The sequence below is a fragment of the Acomys minous genome (genome assembly GCF_964271855.1).
Source record: "Acomys minous genome assembly, chromosome: 8".
Classification (NCBI taxonomy): domain Eukaryota; kingdom Metazoa; phylum Chordata; class Mammalia; order Rodentia; family Muridae; genus Acomys; species Acomys minous.
The window spans coordinates 89,379,477-89,402,910 of record NC_140489.1 but is presented as its reverse complement, the minus strand read 5'-3'; the positions used below and the strand labels follow the sequence as shown (position 1 = coordinate 89,402,910).

Here is a 23,434-nt window from a genome sequence, read left to right as displayed (position 1 = left end):
GAGATGTGGCTCAGTAGTTAAGAGCACTTTCTGCCCTTCCAAGAGGGCCAGGCATCCATACCCAGAGGCTCACAACCACTTGCAACTCCAGTTCCGAGGGAACCTGAAGCCTCAAGCTTCCACAGTCACTGCACTCATGTGCACATACTCACACACATACACATAATTTGAAAGGAAATGAATAGGGCTGGATAGATGGCTCAGTGGTTAAGCACACTGGCTATTCTTGCAGAGGACCCAGGTTCAATTCCAAGCACCCACATTGGTGGCTCACAACTATATGCAATTCCAGTTCCAGAGGATCTGACACCCCTAATGCAGACATGCATGCAGGCAAAATACCAATGCACATAAAAATACATTAATTTTTAAATAAAGTAAATCTTTTAAAAAGTATATGTCTCAGGGCCAGGTGTGGTGGGGCATGCTTTTAATCCCAGCATTCAGGAGACAGAGGCAGGTGAATCTCTGAATTGAGGCCAGCTTGGTCTACAGAGTGAGTCCAGGACAGCCACGGCTAAACAGAGAAACCCTGTATCAAAAAAAAAAAAAGTGTATCTCTCACCAGGTATGGTGACACCTGCCTTTAATCCCAGCACTTGGGAAGCAGAGGCAGGAGGATCTCTGAGTTGAAGGGAGCTCCAGGATAATGCAGAATACATAGAGAGTCCCTGTCTCAAACAAACAAAAAATAGCTATCTCTATTTTAAGTGAATTATCCTTTAAGTCATTTGATTTACATAGAGACTTGGTTTGGTAAAGAACTCTCCACTTTACAATTTTAGGCACAGAAAGACTCTTAGGAGCTGGCTTAAGACCTTATGATTTGAAAATATTACCTCATGGCTCCAGGTAACTTTCCTTTTCTAGTTTAGTTTAATTTATGTGTATAGATGTTTTGCCTACATGTACATCTGTATAACATTTGCGTGGCTGGTGCATGTGGAGACAACAAAAGGGTATTAAATACCCCTCGGCCTGGAGTTAACAGATATTGTGAGCCAAGCCACCATGTAGTTTCTGAAAATTGAACTAGGGTCCTCTGGAAGGGTAGTCAATGCTCTTAAACACAGAGCCCCACCGCACCCCGCCACACACGCCCTTTTAAAATGTTTAATCTATCTCCTACACTGGAATTTGAGATCCAGTCTGTCATATTTGAAACAGTATCTTCCTGAGCCTAATCCAATACTTGATACAATAAGGAATCAAAATTTGATACAGAGAAGGAAAAAAAAAAGGTTTGTAGTTTCGCAACAAAGTATACTCTCGCGATGTACTTCAACTGGCTTCGAATTCAAACACATAATCTCTCTGCCTGGGTCTTTAAGGGATTAGAAGCATGTGCCTTCTTGTCCCTCCAGGATGGCTTGCTTATGAGCATGTGCTAAGCACCTTTAGATACGTGATGGGTCATCGTCCCTGGGCTCTCAGAACCTAGAGTGCTCTGATCGGGATTCGGGAACGGCCGCTCCGATCCCCTTGAATCCCTACTCCACCTCTTTCTTTTCCCGCGCCATCCTCTCCGAGGATCCATCCTCCGGGATACCCGGGCGCCAGCAGCAGGCGAGGACCTGTGTGCGCGGGAGAATTCCATGGAAGGCGGTGCGCATGTGCAAGATCCGGCGCACTGCGCATGCGGGAAGATGGCCGGCCCGGGAACCTAAGCACCTCCGCGGTCACCCTAGTCCCCTCCGAGCTTGAGCGCAGCGCTAGGCGAGTGGGACCGCGGCGCTCCGTGGGTGGAGCCGCCGTGCTTCGTGGGTGGAGCGGGCGGTCCGGACCGGGCGGCGCTGAAGGGGCCGGGAACGTGCGCGCCGAGCCGCCAGGGAAGGCGGGAGGGCGCGTGGGGCGCGAGGGGCTCGGGGCAGCATGAGTCAGCAGCGGCCGGCACGGAGACTGCCCAGCCTGCTAGTGGACCCGGCTCAGGAAACCGTGCGCCGCCGCTGCCGGGACCCCATCAACGTGGAGAGCCTACTGGTGAGCGCGGGCCGGGGCCACCGGGGATCATGTGCTTACGGGGCAAGCTCCTGGCGTCTGGCCGTCAGCTTCCGGTCGCTTGGTGCCCTGGGGCTCTCCCTGCGGCTCCTGATTCGTGAACCGCCCTGTTTTTACATGCTTCTATTGCTTTTACTTACTTTGTGGGGGCGGGCGGGCGGGCGCGCGCGCGCTTGGATTCCACGAGGTGCTTGTAGATATTAGAAGACAACTTGGATTTCCTTGCTTCCACCGTAGTAGTGGTTCGTGGGATGGAACTAGGGTTGAGTTTGCAGAGCTTGGTGGCAAGTGCCTTAACCGACTGAGCCATCTCCCGGGACCATCTTTGCTGTTTGACAGGGGAAATGAAAGAGCAACAGTTGCCTCCATGCTAAGCTTCCCACTGTTCTCAGGGCTCCTGATGGACCCGTCCTTTGTTCGTTTCGTAGTTTTCTCTCCAAGGCAAGCAATATCCAAGCCATTCTGGCCAAATAGTTCCTGAGCACAGCCTTGCCTGACTCCTCACATCAACCTTGAGTTTGTTATTCTCGCCTTTAGAGTTTGTCAGACCAGTCTCAGAGATGTGCGATTTGCCCAGGGTAGGTAATGAGGCAGCCAGGAGGAGCCTCAGAATGGCTGCAGGTGATGACAGCCTTTCCCTAATTTTCTGCTCAGTTTCCACTTGATCTGGCATTACCACCCAGCACTGTGCTGGGGATTTGGGTCCTAAGCACTCTCTGAGATTGTTGTAGACAAGACCACTGTCGGTTTTGTCCTAAATTTTAGTGTCAGCTTCACACCTTATCTCGTGTCACAACTAACCACTCTCACTTTTGGCTCTGTTGTGTTTTTGACAGACACGGTCTGCCCCTTTGTCTTCTCCTTCATTTTTCAGACACGTGGCTGTCATCCAGGGTTCTCCACAGTTTGTTCATGTAGGTGATTGCTCACTACTGCTAACTCGTGGCCTGGAACCGTGGTGGTTTCTTGAGGATTTGATAGACACTGACTGTTCACACTGGAAAAGCACTTGGCTTTTCATGTTTTGAGGGAAGATAATGTTGTCCAAAGTCTTAGATATTCTTATCCAGTCTTGTGGTTTCAGTTGCTGCAAGGCAACTCCCAAATCCATGCATCTTTCCCAGGTCTTTCTAACTGTATCTTAGATGTTCCTACCTAGATCTAAAACTTTAATAATTAAAAAAATAAGGGTGTGTGTGTCACATGTGTACTGGTGCCCACAGCAGACAAAAGAGGGAGTCTCACATCATCTGGAGCTGAAGTTAACAAGTGTAGTGCGCTGGCAATGGATGAAGGGAACCGAACTCGGCCCTCTGGGGGAGCAGGAGGCTCTTCTAACTGCTGGCCTTCTAGCCACAGATTGTTAGATGCAAAGCCAGAGTCACAGTCCCCTCACCCAAGAAAGCAGCCTCATTCTCACATCCCACCTTCATGGTGCCGTGCCTACCGTGGTGCCCAAGCCAGCGTTCTGGGCCAGCATTGCTATGGCCTTTTCTCTTTTCCAGAGTTGCTCTCAGACAAGCCGACCCCAGGCCACTGCAGTTACTAACATCAGAAGCTGCCACCAACTGCTGATCAGTGCTATGATGCCATCTTGGCCGGTTTCCTGCCACTCTTGCTGCCCCTCGCTGTGGTGTGGTTTTCACCCATAACTGATGACCTCTTGAAAGTGTGTTTACGATCTAATTTGGCCAAAGGGATGAGTCCATGATTCCCGTTTTCTGTGGTTCCGCACTCCAGGCTTAGCCTCATTTTCTCAAGCTGATACTCATGCATACGTTTCCAAATTGTCATCGAGGTGTCTGGAGTTTGGATTTGTGGATCACTTGTCTTTAGACGAGTGTCTTTAGCCCTTCTGTAGTTTCGAGCCTGTTAGTCATACTCTGCCTAAGAGCAATTCTTTACTTGACTGCTCCGTCCGTCCTCTGCAGGTCTTGTGCAGGTCTGACCGTTTCATGCTGTGCACAAAAAGATTAAAACAAGAAGCTAATGAAGTCGAACTCTTGTGTTTTCTTGCCCGTAAAATGGTGACTTAATGTCAGGCATGGTGGCACACGCCTTTAATCCCAGCACTTAGGAGGCAGAGACAGGTGGGTCTCTGTGAGGCCTACAAAGCAAGTCCAGGACAGCCAGGGCTACACAGAGAAACCCTGTCTTCAAACAAACAAACAAAAGTGACTTAACATGTCTGTGATTTTTAAATTGACAAACAAATGCAAAGATTTAATAAGCCAGGATAAAGGGCTTAAACCTGGTCTGGGCTTCGGATCAGGGAGACAGTAGTCCTGGATGGAACTGAACTTGGTTTGCACAGTGCAAGAGAAGGAAGAGACCATCTGGTGAGTGGCACGGATGCAGTCACCTCAGAGGTCCGTGTTCGGTGGCTCCTGAAGGGGTATCTCTCCCACCCAGGGAGCTAGTGCAGAGAAGCCTCTGCACAGAGGGAATTGACCATTTAGGGGCAATGCCTAGGACATTAGTCTCTAAAAGTCACCTCTTATGTTTCTCTCCCACCTTTAAAGCTCCTAGCCAGGTGTGGAGGCCCAGTTCTGTAATACCAGTCTTCGGGAGGCAGAGGCAGGAGGATGGTGAGTTAAGGCCTACCTGGGCTATATAAGCAAGTTCCAGGCCAACCTGGACTGTACAGTGAGATCCTGTCTCCACCCTTATTCCAACCCTCCAAACAGAAGGTTCCGACGCCACTTAAAGCTGTAGATATAGCCGGGCGGTGGTGGCGCACGCCTTTAATCCCAGCACTCGGGAGGCAGAGGCAGGCGAATCGCTGTGAGTTTGAGGCCAGCCTGGTCTACAAAGCGAGTCCAGGACAGCCAAGGCTACACAGAGAAACCCTGTCTAAAAACAAACAAACAAACAAAAAAGCTGTAAGCTGTAGATACAAGGGATGGGGCCCCCGGGGATGGCACTGTTCCACTTTGTCTTCCCCGCTGTAGACACAGAGGTTTCTAGATGTGAGAATGGAACAGCAGGGGAGTGGCTTGGGACATGTCAACTGTGCAGTTCACTTGCTGGGGCCACTGTTGAGTGTTCTCTGAAAGCCCGGAGGTCTCTGTTGGTGTCCGCTGGGGGCAGGGAGGAGGTGTGGTCTTCTGCTCTTCCAACCGTGTGGCTGCAGATTGGCCTCATGGCTTCACAGAGAGGGTATTACCCAGGCGTGATGAGCACACTTCTGGGGTCCCAGCACTCGGGAGGCTGAAGCAGGAGGATGGCATGTTTCAAACCAGCCTGAGCTATGTAGGCAGTTCTAGAGCAGCCAGGACATAACAGCAAGGAGCTGTGGCAGAAAGAGAAGGAAGGATGTTATACCCAGGGAAGAGGACGAATGATGGTTTGGAACCAGGTTCCTGTGTCACTGCAGCCAGTGTGTGATGGATCTGTATTTATTGCAGGGCACAGGGTCAAATGGAGGCATCCTTTCTCATGTCTGGCTGGAGTGCTGTCCCTGTCCCCTACTGTGCAAGCCAAAGAGGTACCCCTCTAAGGCAAATGACCAGCCAAGGAGGCAGTCTGTGTGCAGAGCTTGGCCTTGCTACTCTTAAACTAAGAAAGCTTCTGCATCAGGTGGCTACTGAGTGCACAGTAACACTTCAGGACACCTGTTTACACGCTTTGCACATCAGGGTGAGCAGGTCGGGGAACCTTGCTGTGAGGCCAGAGTGTATGCTTACTGTAGTGTTTACTTAGCCATGCACAGAGCCCCGGGTTCAATCCCCAGGACCAAATAGATGGGCTCTGAGGCATGTGCCTGAGATCTTGACCCTCAAGAGATGGAGACAGGAGAATCAAAAATTCAAAGTCAGAACAGGTTGAGTTTGAGGCTAGCCTGGGCAATATGAGACTTTTCTCAAAAAGCCTTGCAGGCCAGCATGATAGCACAGTAAGTTATAGTACTTGGTGCCAGCCTGTGTTCAAGCCTCAGGAGCCGTGTGGTGGAAGGAAAGAGCCGGCTCCGCAGAGTTGCCCTCTGACCTCAGCATGTACACACCACTGCCCATACACACAGAAAATACATAAATGTAACAACAACAAAAAAGCCTTGCTTCAGTAGCTAGCCCCTGTTTCAAAGTGTGTTTAGAGAAGGGCTACATGTAAAAATAGCAGTGACAGTTGATCACACTTGTCTGAGGTTGAGTTTCCCAGGACTGCTTCAGAGTTCTGATGCCACTGACAGCGGTGTTGAGAGCTAGTCACTGCCTACGGGAGAAGCTTCCAGCCTTCAGGGCTGCACGCTCGGCAGCCGTGTGCTCATTACAATCCTCGACTTCCTGAACTGTACTGGGGGCAGGATGTTGTCTCAAGTTAACCTGCTACCGGATGTTCTCATCCTGTCAGGGGTAGCAGTCATCTGCAAAGGCTCTGTAGCTCTGGTGTGAGCAGCTTCTTCGCTGCCCACTGCCTTGCTGGTCTGCCTGGCCTCCGGCTGCCCCACCCCCTTGGCCCCTTAGCCAGCTCGCTATGCCACTTGTGCCACATTTATGGACCATGGACATGATTGTGTCGTGGCCTTGTTCAGAAGGCTTTGGTGAGGCTCCGCTGCTTAAAGCATAAACACTTCAGCCTGGTCTTGATGTAGTTGGTCATCTTTCCAAACTACAAAACTGGACCACTCCCACGTGGCCATAGCATGCACCTATGCAGGGAGCAGAAACAGTTCCTAAATGGATTACAAATCATTCCAGTTTATGGAGCTTCAGCAGCCTCCAAGTACTCAGCAGCAGCACGGCGGCACCAACACTGGGCCTGCTGCCAGCCGCCTGGCTTTTTCAGCAGTTTAATGGTATTTTTATTTCTCTATCCATACCATATTCTGCTTCTCTCTCTCTCTCTCTCTCTCTCTCTCTCTCTCTCTCTCTCTCTCTCTCTCTCTCTCTCTCCCTCCCTCCCTCCCTCCCTCCCTCTCTCTCTCTCTCTCTCTCTCTCTCCCCCCCCTCTCTTTAAAGGCTTCTGATTGTTCATTAATGGGAATGCATGGCTGACCAAGAGTTGGTGAGCAAATTAGCCATCTTCCTGTACTGTCTCCTCCCCAGCACCTGCTGCGGTCGATATAGGGGTGTCTGCCAGGGGTTGTTCCTGCTTACGTATCTCATCTTCCACCAGCCTTCCTTTATTCATACGGAAGTATGTGTAGCCTGAGAGGGTCCTTAGGGTTGCACTACAGAGCAGGTGCGGGTTACAAAGACCCCTTTTCTCACACCCTCCTTATCTCAGGATGGGGGGTGTGTGTGCAAAAAAAAAACAAACCTATCATAGAACACAACTAAGTTATTTGTATCGCTGTTTATAAAATGCTGAGTTAATTGTTGTGTTTTTCTTTTCCAGCCATCAAAAATAAGGATTAACCTAGAAGAAAACGTACAGTATGTGTCCATGAGAAGTAAGTTGATTCCTAGAAGGTTTGGGGTTTATACTTTGAGCATCACATAGTCAACATGGCTGGTTTTGAGAGTACATGAAGTCATGAGACCAGAAGTGAGAGGACAGCAAAGGGTACCCCGGTGGCTGAAATTGAGGGTGCATGGGAGAAATGGTGTCTCTGCCCCTCTCACAGGGCGGTGGCAGTACTGTACATGTCAGTGTAGCCTTCTACCCACATCGTCTCCTGTGGTCCCTTTACTCTTCCTGGCGTACTCCATCCTAGATTCGTGTTTAGAGTACTGGATGATCTCTGTGCTTGATGACCCCTCCATTGGTTTCCTCTTGATCATGGGCAGTGTTTTCGTTTATAGATGCCCAGCTGTATATTTCAGAAACTATCTATCGCTTCCTTCAGCATCTACCACCGTCTCCCCTGTGGCTGATCAGCAAGTTGAGTCAGTTGTACCTTTGAGGTGTTTCTTTCAGCTGTCCCGCATCAACTGAAAGTAACATCTGTGCATGAGTGACCAAGCTTCAGAGTGCAGCTATGGATTGTCACCCATCGGAAACGAGTAGGCTGAGCCCAGAAAGGTCAAGCAGCTTGCTCTAAGTCAGTGGTCGGTCCCATGTGTATAGCTGGAGTCTTCGCCCTGTCTGTGTAGACTGCCCCCTCCTGCCAGCTCAGTCAGGGCTCTGCTGCCTCTTCCACCTCTAGCCTGGACCCCAGTGTGTGCCCGGGTCTCAGGTGCTGCTTTGTCCCTCCTTGGAGTGGGGAGCACCCCTCTTCATCTTCGTGTGCTGCTCCCATCACCCTCCCTCAGGAACATCCCCAGGTCTCTACTCCAGTAAAGATTGTGTCGTGTTCTCAAATGACTTTGAATAACCACTCAGCACACCACTGTTTATGGCAGAGGTCCTTATCAGGCCCATGCGGTTCTCTTGGTTGGAGAGCTGTCCCCACAGCAGCCTTTATTAAAGATGTTCTATTAGATTTGTTCTTTATAAAATGGCTGACATCCTCAGAATGTGCTTATATCACAAGCTAATGAGACTAAAATGTACCCAATAAACATTTAGCCAGTGAGTGGATATAAAATGAGAATGATGAAGCCTGGCTTGTCTTGTGAGCATCGTTTGAGTTTATGTACCCAAGTACTGGAACAACTCAGCAAATACTCTGTGCAGTTCCATGTGCAGCCATTGAAAATAAGGAAGTGCCAGGCACAGTGGTGCACGCCTGTAATCCCAGCACTCTGGGAGGCCAGAGGCAGATGGATTGCTGCGAGTTTGAGACCAGCCCTGCCTACAAAGCAAGTCCAGGACAGCCAAGGCTACATAGAGAAACCCTATCTCTAAGATAAAAAAGGGGGTGTGATGAGAATAATGAAGTAAGCCAGGTGGTGATGTTGTACCCCTTTAATCCCAGCACTGAGGAGGGAGAGGCAGGTGAAACTCTTGAGTTCAAGGCCAGCCTGGTGTACACAGTTTCAGGACAGCCAAGGCTACATAGAAACCCTGTCTTGGAAACTGAATAAAGTACATTTGTCCATACATCATGATGTTCATGATATTAAAAAAGAATATAACAAAATGATAGCTTCGTGTTTTTGCTTTTAAAACCTATGTGTGACTGCCTGGCGAGCCGGCTCAGTAGTTAAGAGCACTGCTTGTTCCTCCAGAGGACCCAGTTTGAGTCCCAGCACCTACATAGTGGCTCACAATGGTCTGCAGCTCTAGTTCCAGGGGACCTTATGCTGTTTTCTGACCTCTGTGGGCACTAGGCACACATATGGTGGGCACACATGCAGGCAAAACACTCATACACATAAAACAAGTAATTTTTTAAAATTAAGAAAAGATTTTTTTAAAAAACTGTACGTATGTGCTGAGGACATTGCTCAGTGGTAAGGGGCTTGCCTGGCATCTGTGGGCCAGGTTCGTGCCCCAAAGAAGAATGAATAAAAACTATGTACTGTGTGCTCGCAGATTACATGTATAAAATGAAGGCAATTTAATTCCAGAATAATTTCTAACCCTGTTTCTGAGTAGTGAGGAGATGGCTCCAGAAATTTCTTCCTTGATAAGAGATAACAAGACTTGTAAAAATGAGTATTAGTGGAAACTCACACTGGCCTTTATTGAAACCTGATGCCTTTGCTTAGACCAGCTGAGGCCCAATTGCTTTTCATCCAACTAGAGAAATGTTTCCATAGAAGCTAGCACTGACGGCTTGTTGTGCATGGCAGGGTGGGGGGCAGTGTTTCCGCTCTGATCCTGAGAGAATAAGCTGCTAACCAAGGGGGCTGAGAGATACGGGCTCACGCAGCGCTGTGCCTCCTTTACAGAAGCTCTGAAAGTGAAGAGGCCCCGTTTTGATGTGTCGCTGGTGTACTTAACTAGAAAGTTTATGGATCTTGTTAGATCTGCCCCTGGGGGCATTCTCGACTTAAACAAGGTTGCCACAAAACTGGGAGTCCGAAAAAGGCGAGTGTATGACATCACCAACGTCTTGGATGGCATCGAGCTGGTGGAAAAGAAATCCAAGAACCACATTCGGTGGATGTGAGTTGATGTCCTCATCCCCTGGCCCCGCCCCTTCTCTTTACGTAGGTGGTAGTTCCGTCCAGCTGCAGCGGTGTTTGCAGTAGAGGATGAAGCTCTTACAGTTCTTAGGCAAAACATCGATTCCTTAAGGTTCTCTTGTTACCTCACAGGGTCATTAAATGTGTGCGACTGCTCAGGGCCAAATGGGAGCATGAGGTGCAGAATATCATTCACATGGTATGGAAACCTTAAATGCGAGAAGGTGGCTCACTAGTTAATTTTCCTTTTAATGTCATAAAAATGAGCCAGGTGTGGTGGCACACATCTGTAACACATAGCCAGGAGGCAAAGGCAGGTGGATCTCTGTAAGTTCAAGGTCAGCCTGGTCTACAAAGCAAGTCCAGGGCAGGGAAGGGTATATAGAGAAACTCTGTCCCATAAAACTAAAACTAAACTAAAATAAAATAAAAATGAAACATCTGATAATAGAGGGGATTTTTAAAATATATTTCCATAGTGTGAATTAATAACTGAAGACATGATTCTCATGGAACAGTATAACAAGCAGCCAGAAGCCTAGTCCACTGGGTTGCAGTTGGGTCTTTCTGGGGAGGAGCAGGCACCTGCGTTCTCAGTGGGTACACTGGGTGATTGTGATGCTGGGTAGGCTGACACGCTGCCCTGAGTTGTAAAAAGAGATGTAGTGTCCAAATGCCTGAAGATAAAACATGGATAGGACTGTGTGTGTGTGTGTGTGCACATGCAGGAAAAAGAACAGAACGGGCAGTGTGAAAGGAAACGCAGACATGAAGTTCTAGCAAGCACTCTGGCTTGGCCAGCTCTCCCTCCACAGACAGCCTTGCTCCCTCCCGGCAGCTGATGACCATGTTACCTCCTTCTGTAGAGGATCCGACCTGAACGACTTCGGAGCCGTGCCGAAGCAGAAGAAGCTGCAGGCCGAGCTCTCCGACCTGACGGTGATGGAAGACGCCTTAGACAAGTTGATAAAAGATTGTGCTCAGCAACTGTTGGAGTTAACAGATGACAAAGAAAATGAAAGATATCCTTCCATCCGTGCCTTTTTAGAATTTCTTCTTCCAGAGTAGATAATGTGTTAGAGAGAGCTCGGGGCTTTAATTCACACACTCGGGATATATAAGATTAGGTCCTAAGAAGGTAGAGTAAATAAGGTTTGGTGCTGTAACCTCAGGCACACATACGCAGTCGTGTTGGCTGTAGCTTCTTTGTGCACCTCGGTCAAGCCAGCATGATGACAGCTGGCAGTGACAAACCAAGTTTGCCGTTGCTCCTTAAATTAAGGAGTGTTTTTTTTGTTGTTTTGTTTTTCTGTAGTTTCTGTCCTAGATGGTAAAATGTTTGCCAGCTTTTGTGAAAATCTGGTTTCCCCTAATCTGCGAGCTTCTTTATTTCTGAAGCAGAATACACTGCCACTGAGTTTGTGTCTGCACTCACCACTCCATGCAGAAGTGAAACAGGAACCGGGAAAGGCCGGTCCTCTGCACCTGCCTCTCCTGGGCCCCACACTGTCCTGCTGTTTGTGATGTTCAGTGCTCTCGGTGTTTCTGGTAATTCTGAGCTGGCCCTCGGTTCCCGCTCCCTTCACTCTCCAGGGCAGTCAAATCCTGTTACCACAGGACAGGTCTTAGAGAATCAGAGCCAAGGCTCGCAGTGCATTGCCAGCCAGAGCAGCTGGATCGAGTGACGTGTCTGGCAACACAGTAGAAGGAGTTGGAAGGAGGCATTCCTGTCAGAAATGCCCAGACAGGAAGACAGCAGGTGCATGACAGCGTTAAGAGCCTGTTGCGAGGTCTTCTGTTATGTAGACCTGGTTTTCCCTGCCTTCTGGGATATTCTTGTCCAAACCCTGAGTGCTGTGCTCAGTTCTCACAGAAAGAGCTAACACTTAACTCTACCGGTGAGTAAGAATTTACACCGACTGGCCTACAGATGGGGATTTGAAGATGAGGTCAGCTATGATCTAAGAATATTAAGTGAAAATTCTAGAATTTGTGTTAAAATAACTTTCAGTATGCTGTATGTTGCAATTGCACTCTTACTATTGATTTCTTGCTGTGTCTAATTTATAAATTCAGCCGTACTGTAGAACTGTGTGAGGGAAATGTGTGTATGCAGGGTTTGGTATTGGTTCGTGTCTTTGGCCATCCACTGGGGATTTAGAACATCCACACCCCCCCTCCAAAGCCCCTGCACCCCAAGGACAAGGGGATAACTACCTTCATGGGTTGTGCTTTATTAATATTTTTCCTCCAGAAATTGCTATAATCAGTATTTGGCTTAAAGGAATTCTTTGAATTACAAATATTATAAAACACCCTAAAAATCTTAAGAATTCTTTTTGAAATAATAATTATCATGTTTTGTTTTGTTTTTCTTTTTTCTTTTATTAAATACAGTGTTTTGCCTGCATGTATGCCTGCATGCCAGAAGAGGGCACCAGATCTCAGTGGAGATGGTTGTGAGCCACCATGTGGTTGCTGGGAATTGAACCCAGGACCTTTGGGAAAGCAGCTAGTGCTCTTAGCCTTTGAGCCATCCTCCATCCTCCAGCCCCCTTGTTTTGTTTTGCTCCCTTCGTTCTAAGGTTGCATCCCATAAAAGCTAAGCTATTCTAACACCTGCATTCATGTAAGAGGTGATGACCTGGTCTTGTGTGTGGTACCACACTCAAGAGGCAGAGAAAGGCAAGACTCTGAGTTCAAGGCTAGCCTAGTCTGTATGGCTAGCTCTAGGCCAGCCAATGCTAAATAGTGAGACTTTGTCTCAAGGGAAAAAAACCTAAACAAACAAAAAACAAAACAAAACAAAATAAATAAATAAAAAACCCAGAGGGGCAGGGTTTGGGCTGGTGATCTTCCCGTTTTGTCAGATCCTTGACCAAGTCTCACGCTTGCGTACGTAACCTATCAGGATATCCACAGCATTCAAGCTTTCCATGAACAGATCGTCATTGCGGTAAAGGCTCCAGAGGAAACCAGACTGGATGTTCCAGCTCCCAGAGAAGTAGGTAGTGTTCTGCGCTGCAGAAAGGAGGATGGGGGTTAGCTGCCGAGGCTGTGACCACTGCAGCCACTTGTCACCTGTGTGCTTGTCAAGCTGTGTACCTGTTAGCTTAATGGTGAGTGAGGCAGTCCTTGTAACCTCAGAGTTGAGACGGGCAAGCACAGAGAGACAGGAACTGCTCAGGAGCCCACAAGGCGCCCAGCAGGACCAGGCACTGGGCGGAGTTTGGCTTGCAAACCCTCTCGGCCTGCTGCTGTTCGGTCTGGCTGCAGAAGCCTCGATCTTAGCTGTTAGTTACTTCAAGAGCTTCGGTGAGCTCGCCGAGACCAAGCATGAGCTAGAACACCAACTTACAGACATACAGCCTCTGTGTAAGACATGCCTTCCTGTCCACTGCCAGCTACGTCAGGAAAGTTTGTGTTAAGAGTAATTGTCACCAGAAGGCCACTTGGTGGGGATAGGGCAGAACCAAAGCCAGTGTCCCTTCTTGGCACAGACCATGGTGTTCTGACAGCCAGGTAACCCCCAGGCTGCCCAGTCCAAGGAGACCATGTTTCCTGACATTGGATAATCAGTCATGACGGAGCACTAGCTTTTCTCTCAGTCACATTCAGACTGTGACTTGGTGGCATTCCCTAGTTTGATGGATTTAGACAAGTATCCAAGTAACATATTTAGGATGAGTTATTCCACAGATGCTGAAACTCTTTAAATAGCCTCTAATCTCGCAGCACAGCTTGTCTTTGGGACGTGGTAATCCACTCTACAGGAATTAATGGGGTTTGGTTTCCCGATGCTCTGATCTGCTTGACTGTAATTGCTAAGTCGCTCTGGGCCTTTGAGCTCAGCCCGAGCCTCTGTAGAACTCAGTGGTCGAGGTCCTCCAGGCTGGCAATTCTTGGCAGTGTGCTGGGTCACTGACTACATGCGGCTCCAGTGGCGAGCGTGTGCCTGGTACAGGGCTGCCACAGTGGCCTCCAGCTACTTCTGGCTTCTTACTTGTTCATGTAAATAGTTTTTCTGGAGCAAAGCCATCTGTTTAGATGCCACCCGTCCGCTTTTATGCGCCCATGGCAGAGTGAAGTAGTCGTAACAGAGAAGCATGGCCCGAACAGTCAGAAGTAGAAACCATCTTCTCCACTGCCCTTTGAATTTGATCTGAAAACGTCTGTGGATATGTGCACCTCTGTAAATGCCCATGGAGGCCTTGGTGTTGGCTGCCCTGGAACTGGAGTTAGAGGTGGTTGTGATCATCCTGAAGTGGGTGCTAGGATCCAGAAGCTAATCCTCCACAAGGAGAGTACACACTCTTGTCCAGTGAGCCATCCCGTAGTTCCCCAGTAATCCCCTTACAGGGTGATTTTGTGACTGGGAGACTTTGAAGCCCTTTCCACTGACCGTCAGGTGGGAACAACAGTGTTTTCTTGCATTGTGTAATGATAAAAGGGTTCCATTTACACCAGACCTGCCCTGGCACTCCGCCTGCCAAGTACAGAGGTCGTCAGTCTGTCTCAGCTGTCTGGTACCAGGAAGGACATAAGCTGTAGAGTCTCTCTAAAAAGCAGTACCTCACCCAACTTGCTTGGATGAGATCCCAGAGCAGGAAGGATCTACAGCAACAGCGGTGTCTAGACTGGCCTATCCATGTGGATATGGCAAGGGAGGACTTGAGAGCCAGACCTGTTCCCAGCGGGAAAGACAAGGAGTCAAAACTAGAAATTCTCAAGCTGGGCATGGTAGCGCACGCCTTTAATCCCAGCAGAGGCAGGTGGATCTCTGTGAGTTCAAGGCCAGCCTGGTCTACAAAGCAAGTCCAGGACAGCCAAGGTGACACAGAGAAGCCCTGTCTTGATAAACAAGAAGGAAAGAAAGAGAGAGAAAGAAAGAAAATTCTTACACATTTAGCCACTGAATACAAGCAACCACATCTCTAACTTCTTGTGGGAAAACCGTTGGAATTTGCTCCTAGGTAAGTTAAACTGGGACCAGAGGATAACACTCATTTAATGTAGTTCTCTTTGTGTGTGATGTTTCAAATTACACGAGGCGTGTTTTGACTTCATCTTTTCCTCTTACATCTTTTAACTGGACAGAAGAATAGACTTCTTGTGACCTCAGGCCCCTGTACTGGTTTGGAAACCCACACGCCTTATTGTACAATACAGTTGGGTGCCCTAGAGCTCCCTGCTGCCAGAGGAGAAGGAGGAGCTTCCAAGCACTCAGCTCTGAGACCGTTGCTGCTCACATGACTAAGCAGAGGTCTTAGCTGTGAATTGGCCAGGTGTTTAACATGTAGTGACGATGAAGGCATGCCTTTCTCAAATGCATAGTAGATAGGCTTCTACAAGACTTTAGGTTCACTGTGATTAGTGGATGCCCATGCTCACCTTGACGGTTTCTGTGTCCCTTGCCAGGATTCTATCACAGTGCATATCAGGAGCACCAAAGGACCCATTGATGTATATTTGTGCGAAGTAGAACAGAACCACTCAAATGGTAAAAGAACCGATGGAGTAAGGGCCTCTCCATCTAAAAGTACACATCCAGAGTACCCAGAGAAAGGTAAACACACAAGCTTCGTGATTCGAAAAGTAGTAAGATTCTAACACTTTGTATATTACTTAAATACATATTGTTAAGGGTTTTTTACTTTATTTTTTTGTTTGTTTGTTTGTTTGTTTTTAATTGCATGTGTGCGGTGTGTGTGGTGGTATGCGCACGTGAGTGCAGGTGCCCTTGGAGGCCAAAGGTGTTGAATCCCAAGGAGCTGGAATTCAGGCACTTGTGAGGTGTGGATGCTTAGAAAAGGAACCCTGGTCCTCGGGAAGAGCAGTGGAAGCTCTTCGCTGCTGGGCCGTCTCTCCAGCCTCTGCTTAGGATATTTTTGTGCCTCCTGTGTCCCATGCACTCACTCCTGAAATCCCAGCACTGGGGAAGCTAAAGCAAGAACCTCTAAATTACGAGCCAGCCTCATCTACATAGTGAGAGCCTGTCTCTAAAAGCTCTGCCTGGGCTCTACATCATCTCTGTATGGTGAAGAGAGCATTAGAGTCGGTTTTGTGTAGGCACCAGCCACGGACTCGGGCAGAGAAGGCTGTCTGCATTCTCTCTGGCAAGTGCTTTCCCACTGCAGGCTGCAGTGCCCCTTTGGTCCAGGAGCCTGAAAAGATCATTTCTGCAGTTGGTGTGAGAATAGGACTTGATTTTAAATTGTTAAATCATGTGTTCAGCTGCCATTACAGCCATCACTCGGTTTCTTTGTGTCTTATTTCAGAAGACAAGCCGCCTCAGTGAGGTGAAGAATCATTCAGAGTGAGCGGCTGATAGCCATGCGAAGTGACGAAAGCTTTTGGAGCATCCCACGTAGATGAATTATGTACCGATTTGATCCTCAAGCAATAAGTCTCCGTGGAGTGCTCTTGTTCTCACTGTAAATCCGTGGCCTCGCTGAAGGCCAGTAATGTAGCTTCCCGCATAGGTTTCCAGATGGTTTCCACATTCAAAAGTCAGCTCTTTGGATAATTCTTCACTGCCTTTTGTCAGTGAAATAACCCCCTTGCCTCCTGAAATCATTTTATCACAACGTGACAAGAGCGGACAGCTGGACAGCTGCATGTGGACTCTGCCTTGCTCTGGAGGATGGAGTTTGCCTCACAGAAGAATTGCCTTACAGTGGCTCACATTTGCACTGAGGTGTTGTGCACTGTGAGGTGTACACACGGGGCCAAATGTGGCGCCTTTGTATATATCTGTATCATGTTTAGAATGCTTATGAAGTATGTCTGAGTGACACTTCTACCCAGAACAGCCAAAATAATGTATATAGGGAAAGTGACAGACAGATCTCTACTTCCTCAGTACCCGTAACTTATTAGAACCCTCTGAATTGGGGTGAGAGGAAATTTCTAAAGTTTTACATGTAGAAGTTTCACAGATGCCTGTAGACTTAGGTTCATGTACTTAACGTATCTCAATACGGTCCCCAGTGCTACAATTGGAGTCGGCTACTTCTTGATTCTAACTTGCCTACAGAGTCACTATGTCCCAGTAGATTGGTAGCATGCCTCAAGGCATTGGGGACAAGTACAGAAATGCCGTCTGGCAGTGGATCAGTTCACTACAATGTGAGTTTGGTCCTGGTAAAATTAAAAGCATTATGCTTTTTGTGAGCAGATTTTTATAATGTGTTTCTCTGCGTGCAGCCTTGCTCCTCAGTCCGAGGGGCTTACCTCCCATGCTTTGTACCCTGCCCACGCTCCAGCTCTCATCCCGCCTTCCCAAGCACCTAGCTATTTCTACCTCAGTGGGTAAAGTCATTTACCTTTCTGTGCCTCAGTTTACTCAGTAATTTACCACTAGACTGTGAGCTCCGTGAGAGACCTTTTTTTATAGTTCTGCTCAGCACCGTGCACCATGCCTAGTCCAAAACAAGTGCCCAATAAATGCGTAGAAAAGGAGTGAGTGGGTGAGTGCAACGTGGGGCTGATGGAACCTGGCTTGTACAGGATTCTGGGATGCATCATTAGTATGTTAAACCTCCTTTGCTTTACATAAGATTTAAAACAACTTGGAATAACGACCGTGTATCAGAAAAAAAAAAAAGATTTAAAGTAGGGATCCAAAATTAAAGTATTAAAAAATAATGCTGCCTTCCCGGTGTTTTTTATTCATACTGTCTGAGCCCAGTAATCTTTGCTGGTGTATTTCAAGATTCCTGGAAACTACCGTGTTTGACCTCTAGGTGTTTTTTCCTTCCTATGTATAGAAGGTTGTTTGAAATTAGCCAAAGAAAGGCTTAGAGCGGTATTTCTCAACCTTTGACCCTTTTATACAGTTCCTCATATTGTGATGACCCTCAGCCATAAAATTATTTCCGTTGCTATTACAGACTGCATGGGCTCCCTGTAGTAGCAAGACTGAAGTTGAGCTGCTAGTAACAAGAAGCTCCAAATAAACTAGATTACGGCTTGTTTAGGGCACCCAGAGTTGGCACTTCACTCTTCAAGGCTCCTCCAGGTGGTGTCATGCTTGTCTTCTACTGCCAAGATGGCTTCAGAGTCCAAGAACACCCAGCCACTCTACATCCTAGCCAACAGGAAGGATGAAGGGAGGAGGTGATGCTCTTGGGGCCCTTCTGCAGGCTCAAATGGACAGTGGTGGCCACATCTTAACCACGGGCTTAGAAATGGAATCTTGGGGGCTGGAGAGATGACTCAGAGGTTAAGAGCACTGTCTGCTCTTCCAAAGTTCCTGAGTTCAATTCCCAGCAACCACATGGTGGCTCACAACTATCTGTAATGAGATCTGGTGCCACCTTCTGGCGTGCAGGCAAAACACTGTCGACATAATAATAAATATTTAAACAAAGGAAAGAAAAAAATGGAATCATAAGGTGGGAACAGCCATGTGCCCCATGGACAACCAGGAGTTAGTGCTGCTACTGATTAGTGCTGCTACTGAAGAACGGAGACATGGACACCAAGATGTAGTGCTCCTTACAACAGCCCTGGTGCTCCTCCCCTTCTGAGATCTAAGAGTTTCGGCCACCAGTTTTAGCCGGTTGACTGAGGCAGTTACCCCATGCATCTATAAGACACACAAGACACAGCTGGCCTTGAGACCTGAGGGACTTGCATGGAACGGATTCTCTGCCTGTCCCCATGAGGCATAAAATGTGACACATTTTTTAGCTGCAATATGATCTAACCCATCTTAGCAAATGTACGTGGGGACAGCAGCCTTCTGCAGTCCAGGAAGAAAGAACAATCCAGTCAGGACGTCATCATCAGGCCAGAGTTTAAGTAAATCCCTTGACAAACCTGGAACTGCTGTCAGTTGCTTCTGATCAACAGGGTTGAAATAGTGGTCACCCAGTAAAGTGTCACTGAATCCAGTTGTCTGTGGATTATAGGCAGGAACCCACCACAAGTCTAGGTGGTGGTTGCCATCCAATCAGCAGTCAGTTGTTCAGACTGGATTTTCTTTTCCCTAAGTAGATCCTGTTAGAAAATAACTTGGCATGGATTTTCTTGTTGGTTATTTGAGATGGTTTTTCTGTGTAGCCCTGGCTTTTCTGGAATTGACTCTAGGCCAGGCTGACCTCAAGCTCAGAGATCTGCCTACCTCTGCCTAAGGCATGTACCCAGCTTAGTGCAGATTTTCAGCAGACATGGCAGGTTAATGAGAAAATTGCCATGTTGGCATAGGACCTATTTTATTTGATCCTCATCACTCAAGTTTAAAAAAAAAAAAAGCCCAGTGGTGAGATGCCTAGGACTCACTGACCAGTCAGCATAGCCAATGAGTTAGCCCCTAACCAACGAGAGATCCTGTCTCACAAAATAAGGTGGGCAGCTCCTGAGGCATGACATCAATGGTTGTCCTGTGGTGCACGCGCATACACACACACACACACACACACACACACACACACACACACACACACACACACACAAGAAGGGGAAATATGAGTGAGTATCAGACACTAGGCTGAGTAACTAGCTCAGTTTCCAAGCATGAAAACCTCGCTTTGGTTCCCAGTACCCATATAAAAAGGCTAGATTCTAGGTGGTGATGGCAGCACATGCCTTTGATCCCAGCGCCCGAGAGGTCCAGGCAGGTGAATCGCTGTGGTCTAGGAAGGAAGCTTCAAGACAGCCAAGGCCACACTGAGAAACCCTGTCTGGAAAAAAACAAAAGAGAAAAAGCTAGATAGTGGTGAATATGTAATCCCATAGCTAAAGAGGTAGGTAGAGAAGGATTCCCTGGGGTTTGCTAACTAGCAAGCTTAGACTGCACAGCACGTTCCAAGCCAGGTAAAGACCGCAGTTGAGACAAGACACCCAAAGCTGATCTCTGCCCTCCGCAATGCACATACATGTGCACAGACACACATGTGCCTGTACACCTATGAACACATACACAGAGTATTCTGCTGTTTGACAGTTTCCATAGCTCTCCTTTTTGAACACCTCCCTCCCTCCCCCACCCCCCAGCTGGTGGCGCTGTTTGGGAAAGAACCGAGGAGGCGGAGCTTTGCTGAAGAAGTTATTGGTCACTAAAAGTGACCTGGGGATTTAGACCGAGCCTCACTATTCACGCTGCTAGCTGATTGTGGATGCAGTGTGTCCAGCCAGCTTCCCACTCCTGCTGTTAGGCCTCTCCCACCTACTCCCACGCCTTCACCAGGAAGGCATCCCTCAGGAAACTAAAAATAAACCATTTTTCCCCTAAAGTTGCTTGTGTGGAGTATTTTATGACAGCAGTGGCCAACTGCCTATAGACAATTTTCTGTCTTCCAGAACCTACTATGCAGAAACTTCAGTTGTCATACTGGTCCCTGACATTGACCCCATTGAACAGGAAATAGCATCTTACTTAGATGTCTTAGTAAGACATATGGACAACAGGGCTATAGATAAACCCATCCTAGGTACCAAGTACTGTATTCTTCCAGGGGAAACCGGAGGCCAGTTGGTACAAGAAATGAGTTACTCGGAAGTTAGAAGGCTGCGGTAGCCAAAAGGGATGTTGAGGTAACACATTCATAAATCCTGAAGTGGCTCTAGCAAGGATATAACAACACAGGTGTCCTTAAACTCCACAAGTAGGGGCTGGAGGGATGGCTCAGAGGTTAAGAGCACTGTCCGCTCTTCCAGAGGTCATGAGTTCAATTCCCAACAACCACATGGTGGCTCAACCATCTATAATGAGATCTGGTAGGCAGTCACACATGCAGGCAGAACCTTGTATACATAATAAATAAATCTTTTTTTAAATTAAAAAAAAAAACATGAGTAGAAGCCACATAAAATCTTGAACCTCTACTTGGAAATCAGACCCCCTTCATACAGTTGGTGCTCGAGTCTGATGGATTGTGATTTGTCTAGTGTTCGTGTCACTAAGAGGACCACAGTCAGTGCTGGCATTCCCAAGGGATATATACCATAGCTACTCCTGCAGCTGCCGTGGGAATCTGGAAAGGAGCTGGTGTTCTCTTCTGTCACCATAGGAAGACCGATGGAAGCTGGAACTAGGAAGAGAGTTCCACCTCACACCTTTCTTTCTACTGCTGTCAGCTCGTATCCCAGCCTGCAGCCAGGAAGGGAAGCATAGGGGGCGTAGTTGGCCGAGCCTCAGTCCCAGGACCACAGAGCAGGAGGTAAAAGGGTGAACTTGGACATGGGAGACAGTAGGGAATATTCAGCATTCCTTTCCCACTCAGCATGGCTCCATGGAGTGTCAGTCTGGACTCCATCCCTGGCTCACTGCCACGGACACATCTTACACATAGAGATAACAGATTTGAATGATAACATGCTTTTGCCGATCTCATCCTGGAACCCTGTGTCTAAAGTGACAAGGACGTGAATTGTTCCTCAGAGATGTTCTTTTTCCCATAGCATGATTCGTTGCATGACCCAAACGGCAGTCCACGCTCTGGGGGACCAGGGCCATTTGCCTCATCTCAGTCTTCCCTGTGATAATTGGTTCAAGACTTAGCAATAGCAACATCAGGTTCCTGTACCTTGGAATTCCCAACTTTTCCCAGCACACATGCCCAAGTGCCCTCAAACTGCACATCCTGCCCTGCACACAGGGCTTGCTGGCAGGGCTGTGTACGAAGGTGGCAGCCTCAGCTGTTTACACTGTTCCAAAGCCCTGTGCCAAGAATGCGAGCCCACCAGCCTTCAAGCTGGACGTGCCTCAACACAGAACCGCAGCGCTCACGAATGCAGTGGCTGTGCGGTTAGGGCCTGGGAAGTGTGCCCAGGCATTTGGGTAGCATTCCTGTCAGGAAGCTCAGCACCTATCAGGCTGTGTGGGCGGAAGCAAAACAACCAGCCACCCTACATCAGATGAGTACATTTGTGATAGGTGGCTAGCCCCTAAGGGCAGTTGGAGGGCCAAACAAGTAAGCGGAAATCCGAAGAACACAACAGAATTAACAGGGGATGGGGACTATTCCAGATTTTCTTCAGAGGTATGAGGAATTGCTTCTAAGTGTCTGTTGTTGACTATGGCTAATTTATTCATAAAGGCAAGAACTGAGTTTGAAGCCCAGAAGTTGTTTTATTCGTCTTGTTGTTGGGTGTCCATCCCCCCAGGAGCTAACAAGCCTCATTTCAGTGTGTCTCTGCTCCTCTTACGCTACGAAGTGCACAGATTTCTCAACTCCACCCTGGATCGCGTTCTCGATTCCACGGTGGGAGCAGGGGAAGGAGAGAGAGAGCCGGGGCTCCTCCGTGGTGTTCACCGCATGCATAGTGAGTCCCAGGACACATGTAACTTGTCTTCACACTTTGTCATTTAAGTGTTAGTAACATAGCAGTGGTTTTGTGTTTCTTTTGCTTGCTTGGGGTTCTTTTTGACTGTCTGTGGGGAGGTGATGGATGCATGTGGGCGTGGGTGGGTGGGGAGGTCAGGGGACAACATTAGGAGCGGGTTCTTCTTCTGCCTTTACATAGGTTTCGGGGACTGAACCCAGGTCACCAGGCTTGTGCAGTAGGCACCTTTACCTACTGGACTTTGCGCCAGCCTCGGTTTGTTTATTTGTTTGTTTTTGTTTTGTTGAGACAGGGTCTAACTAAGTAGCCCAGGCTGCCCCTAAATTAAGAGGCAGTCCTCTTGCCAGAACCCCCCAAATGGCTGAGATAACAGCCATGAACCTCTGTGCCCAGCTGTATGACTTTACTGAAAAATATGGATTCAAAATGCAGGCCAGACTGTTCTGCTGTACCAAGGCACAGGGACTTGCTGGGGTGGAGAGGGCGTGGTGGAGGCTGAGGGGGAAAGTGGGAGGGGCACCGGACACTTTGCTGTTTTTGAATGAGCAGCATCAGCTCTTCCTGATGATGGGGACATCCTGCTGCTACAGTCAGCATCCTGGCTTGGATGCTGTGCTGAAATTTTGTGACTTTCCCAATGGGGAAATTAGGCAGAGGGCACACAAGATCTCTCCCGTATTAGTTCTCAAAACGGCCTGTGCCTTTACAATTCCAGCAAACTAAGATTTAAACAGGAAAAAAGGGGGTGCGGGAGAGAGGGAACCCCTGAAGGCCCCTCATTTCTAATGAGTCTGTCTTTCAGGTTCTCAGCCATGTGGGTCTTAGACCTCCCTTCAAGACATTGTTTTTCTTCTCAAAAGATCTTGCTGTGTAATTGTTGATTTTTAAAATATCCATGTCCATCAATGTTTGTTTGTTTTGTTTGTTTGTTTGTTTGTTTGTTTTTTCAAGACAGGGTTTCTCTGTGTAACATCTCTGGCTGTCCTGGAACTCGCTCTGTAGTCCAGGCTGGCCTCGAACTCACAGAGATCCACCTGTCTCTGCCTCCCAAGTGCTGGGATTGAAGGAGTGCACTACCACCACCTGGCCATGTCTATCAATTTTATTTGTAGCAATTGTTCTTTTTCTGTTTCTTCCCAGCTGGCAAAAGACAACTGAGGCCCAGGGAGATGGCTCAGTGGGTAAGGTCA

At 48.1% G+C, this 23,434-nt stretch overlaps 1 protein-coding gene across 3 annotated transcripts; it reads left to right on the top strand.

The window, feature by feature from the left end:
• Positions 1-1,615: 1,615 nt before the first annotated feature.
• E2F6 (E2F transcription factor 6) lies at positions 1,616-17,321 on the top strand. 3 transcript variants are annotated; one of them, XM_084792746.1, is made up of 8 exons: positions 1,618-1,980; positions 4,521-4,586; positions 7,336-7,390; positions 9,717-9,933; positions 10,820-10,975; positions 12,843-12,957; positions 15,372-15,519; positions 16,232-17,321. In XM_084792746.1, the coding sequence occupies exons 2-8, from the start codon at positions 4,584-4,586 to the stop codon at positions 16,249-16,251; spliced, it is 714 nt and encodes a 237-aa protein (XP_084648872.1). In that variant the 5' UTR covers positions 1,618-1,980; positions 4,521-4,583; the 3' UTR covers positions 16,252-17,321. The 3 variants fall into 3 exon arrangements, with proteins under 3 accessions (XP_084648871.1, XP_084648872.1, XP_084648873.1); XM_084792745.1 differs by lacking the exon at positions 4,521-4,586 and having other exon boundaries at positions 1,616-1,980; XM_084792747.1 differs by lacking the exon at positions 4,521-4,586 and having other exon boundaries at positions 1,618-1,716.
• Positions 17,322-23,434: the final 6,113 nt, after the last annotated feature.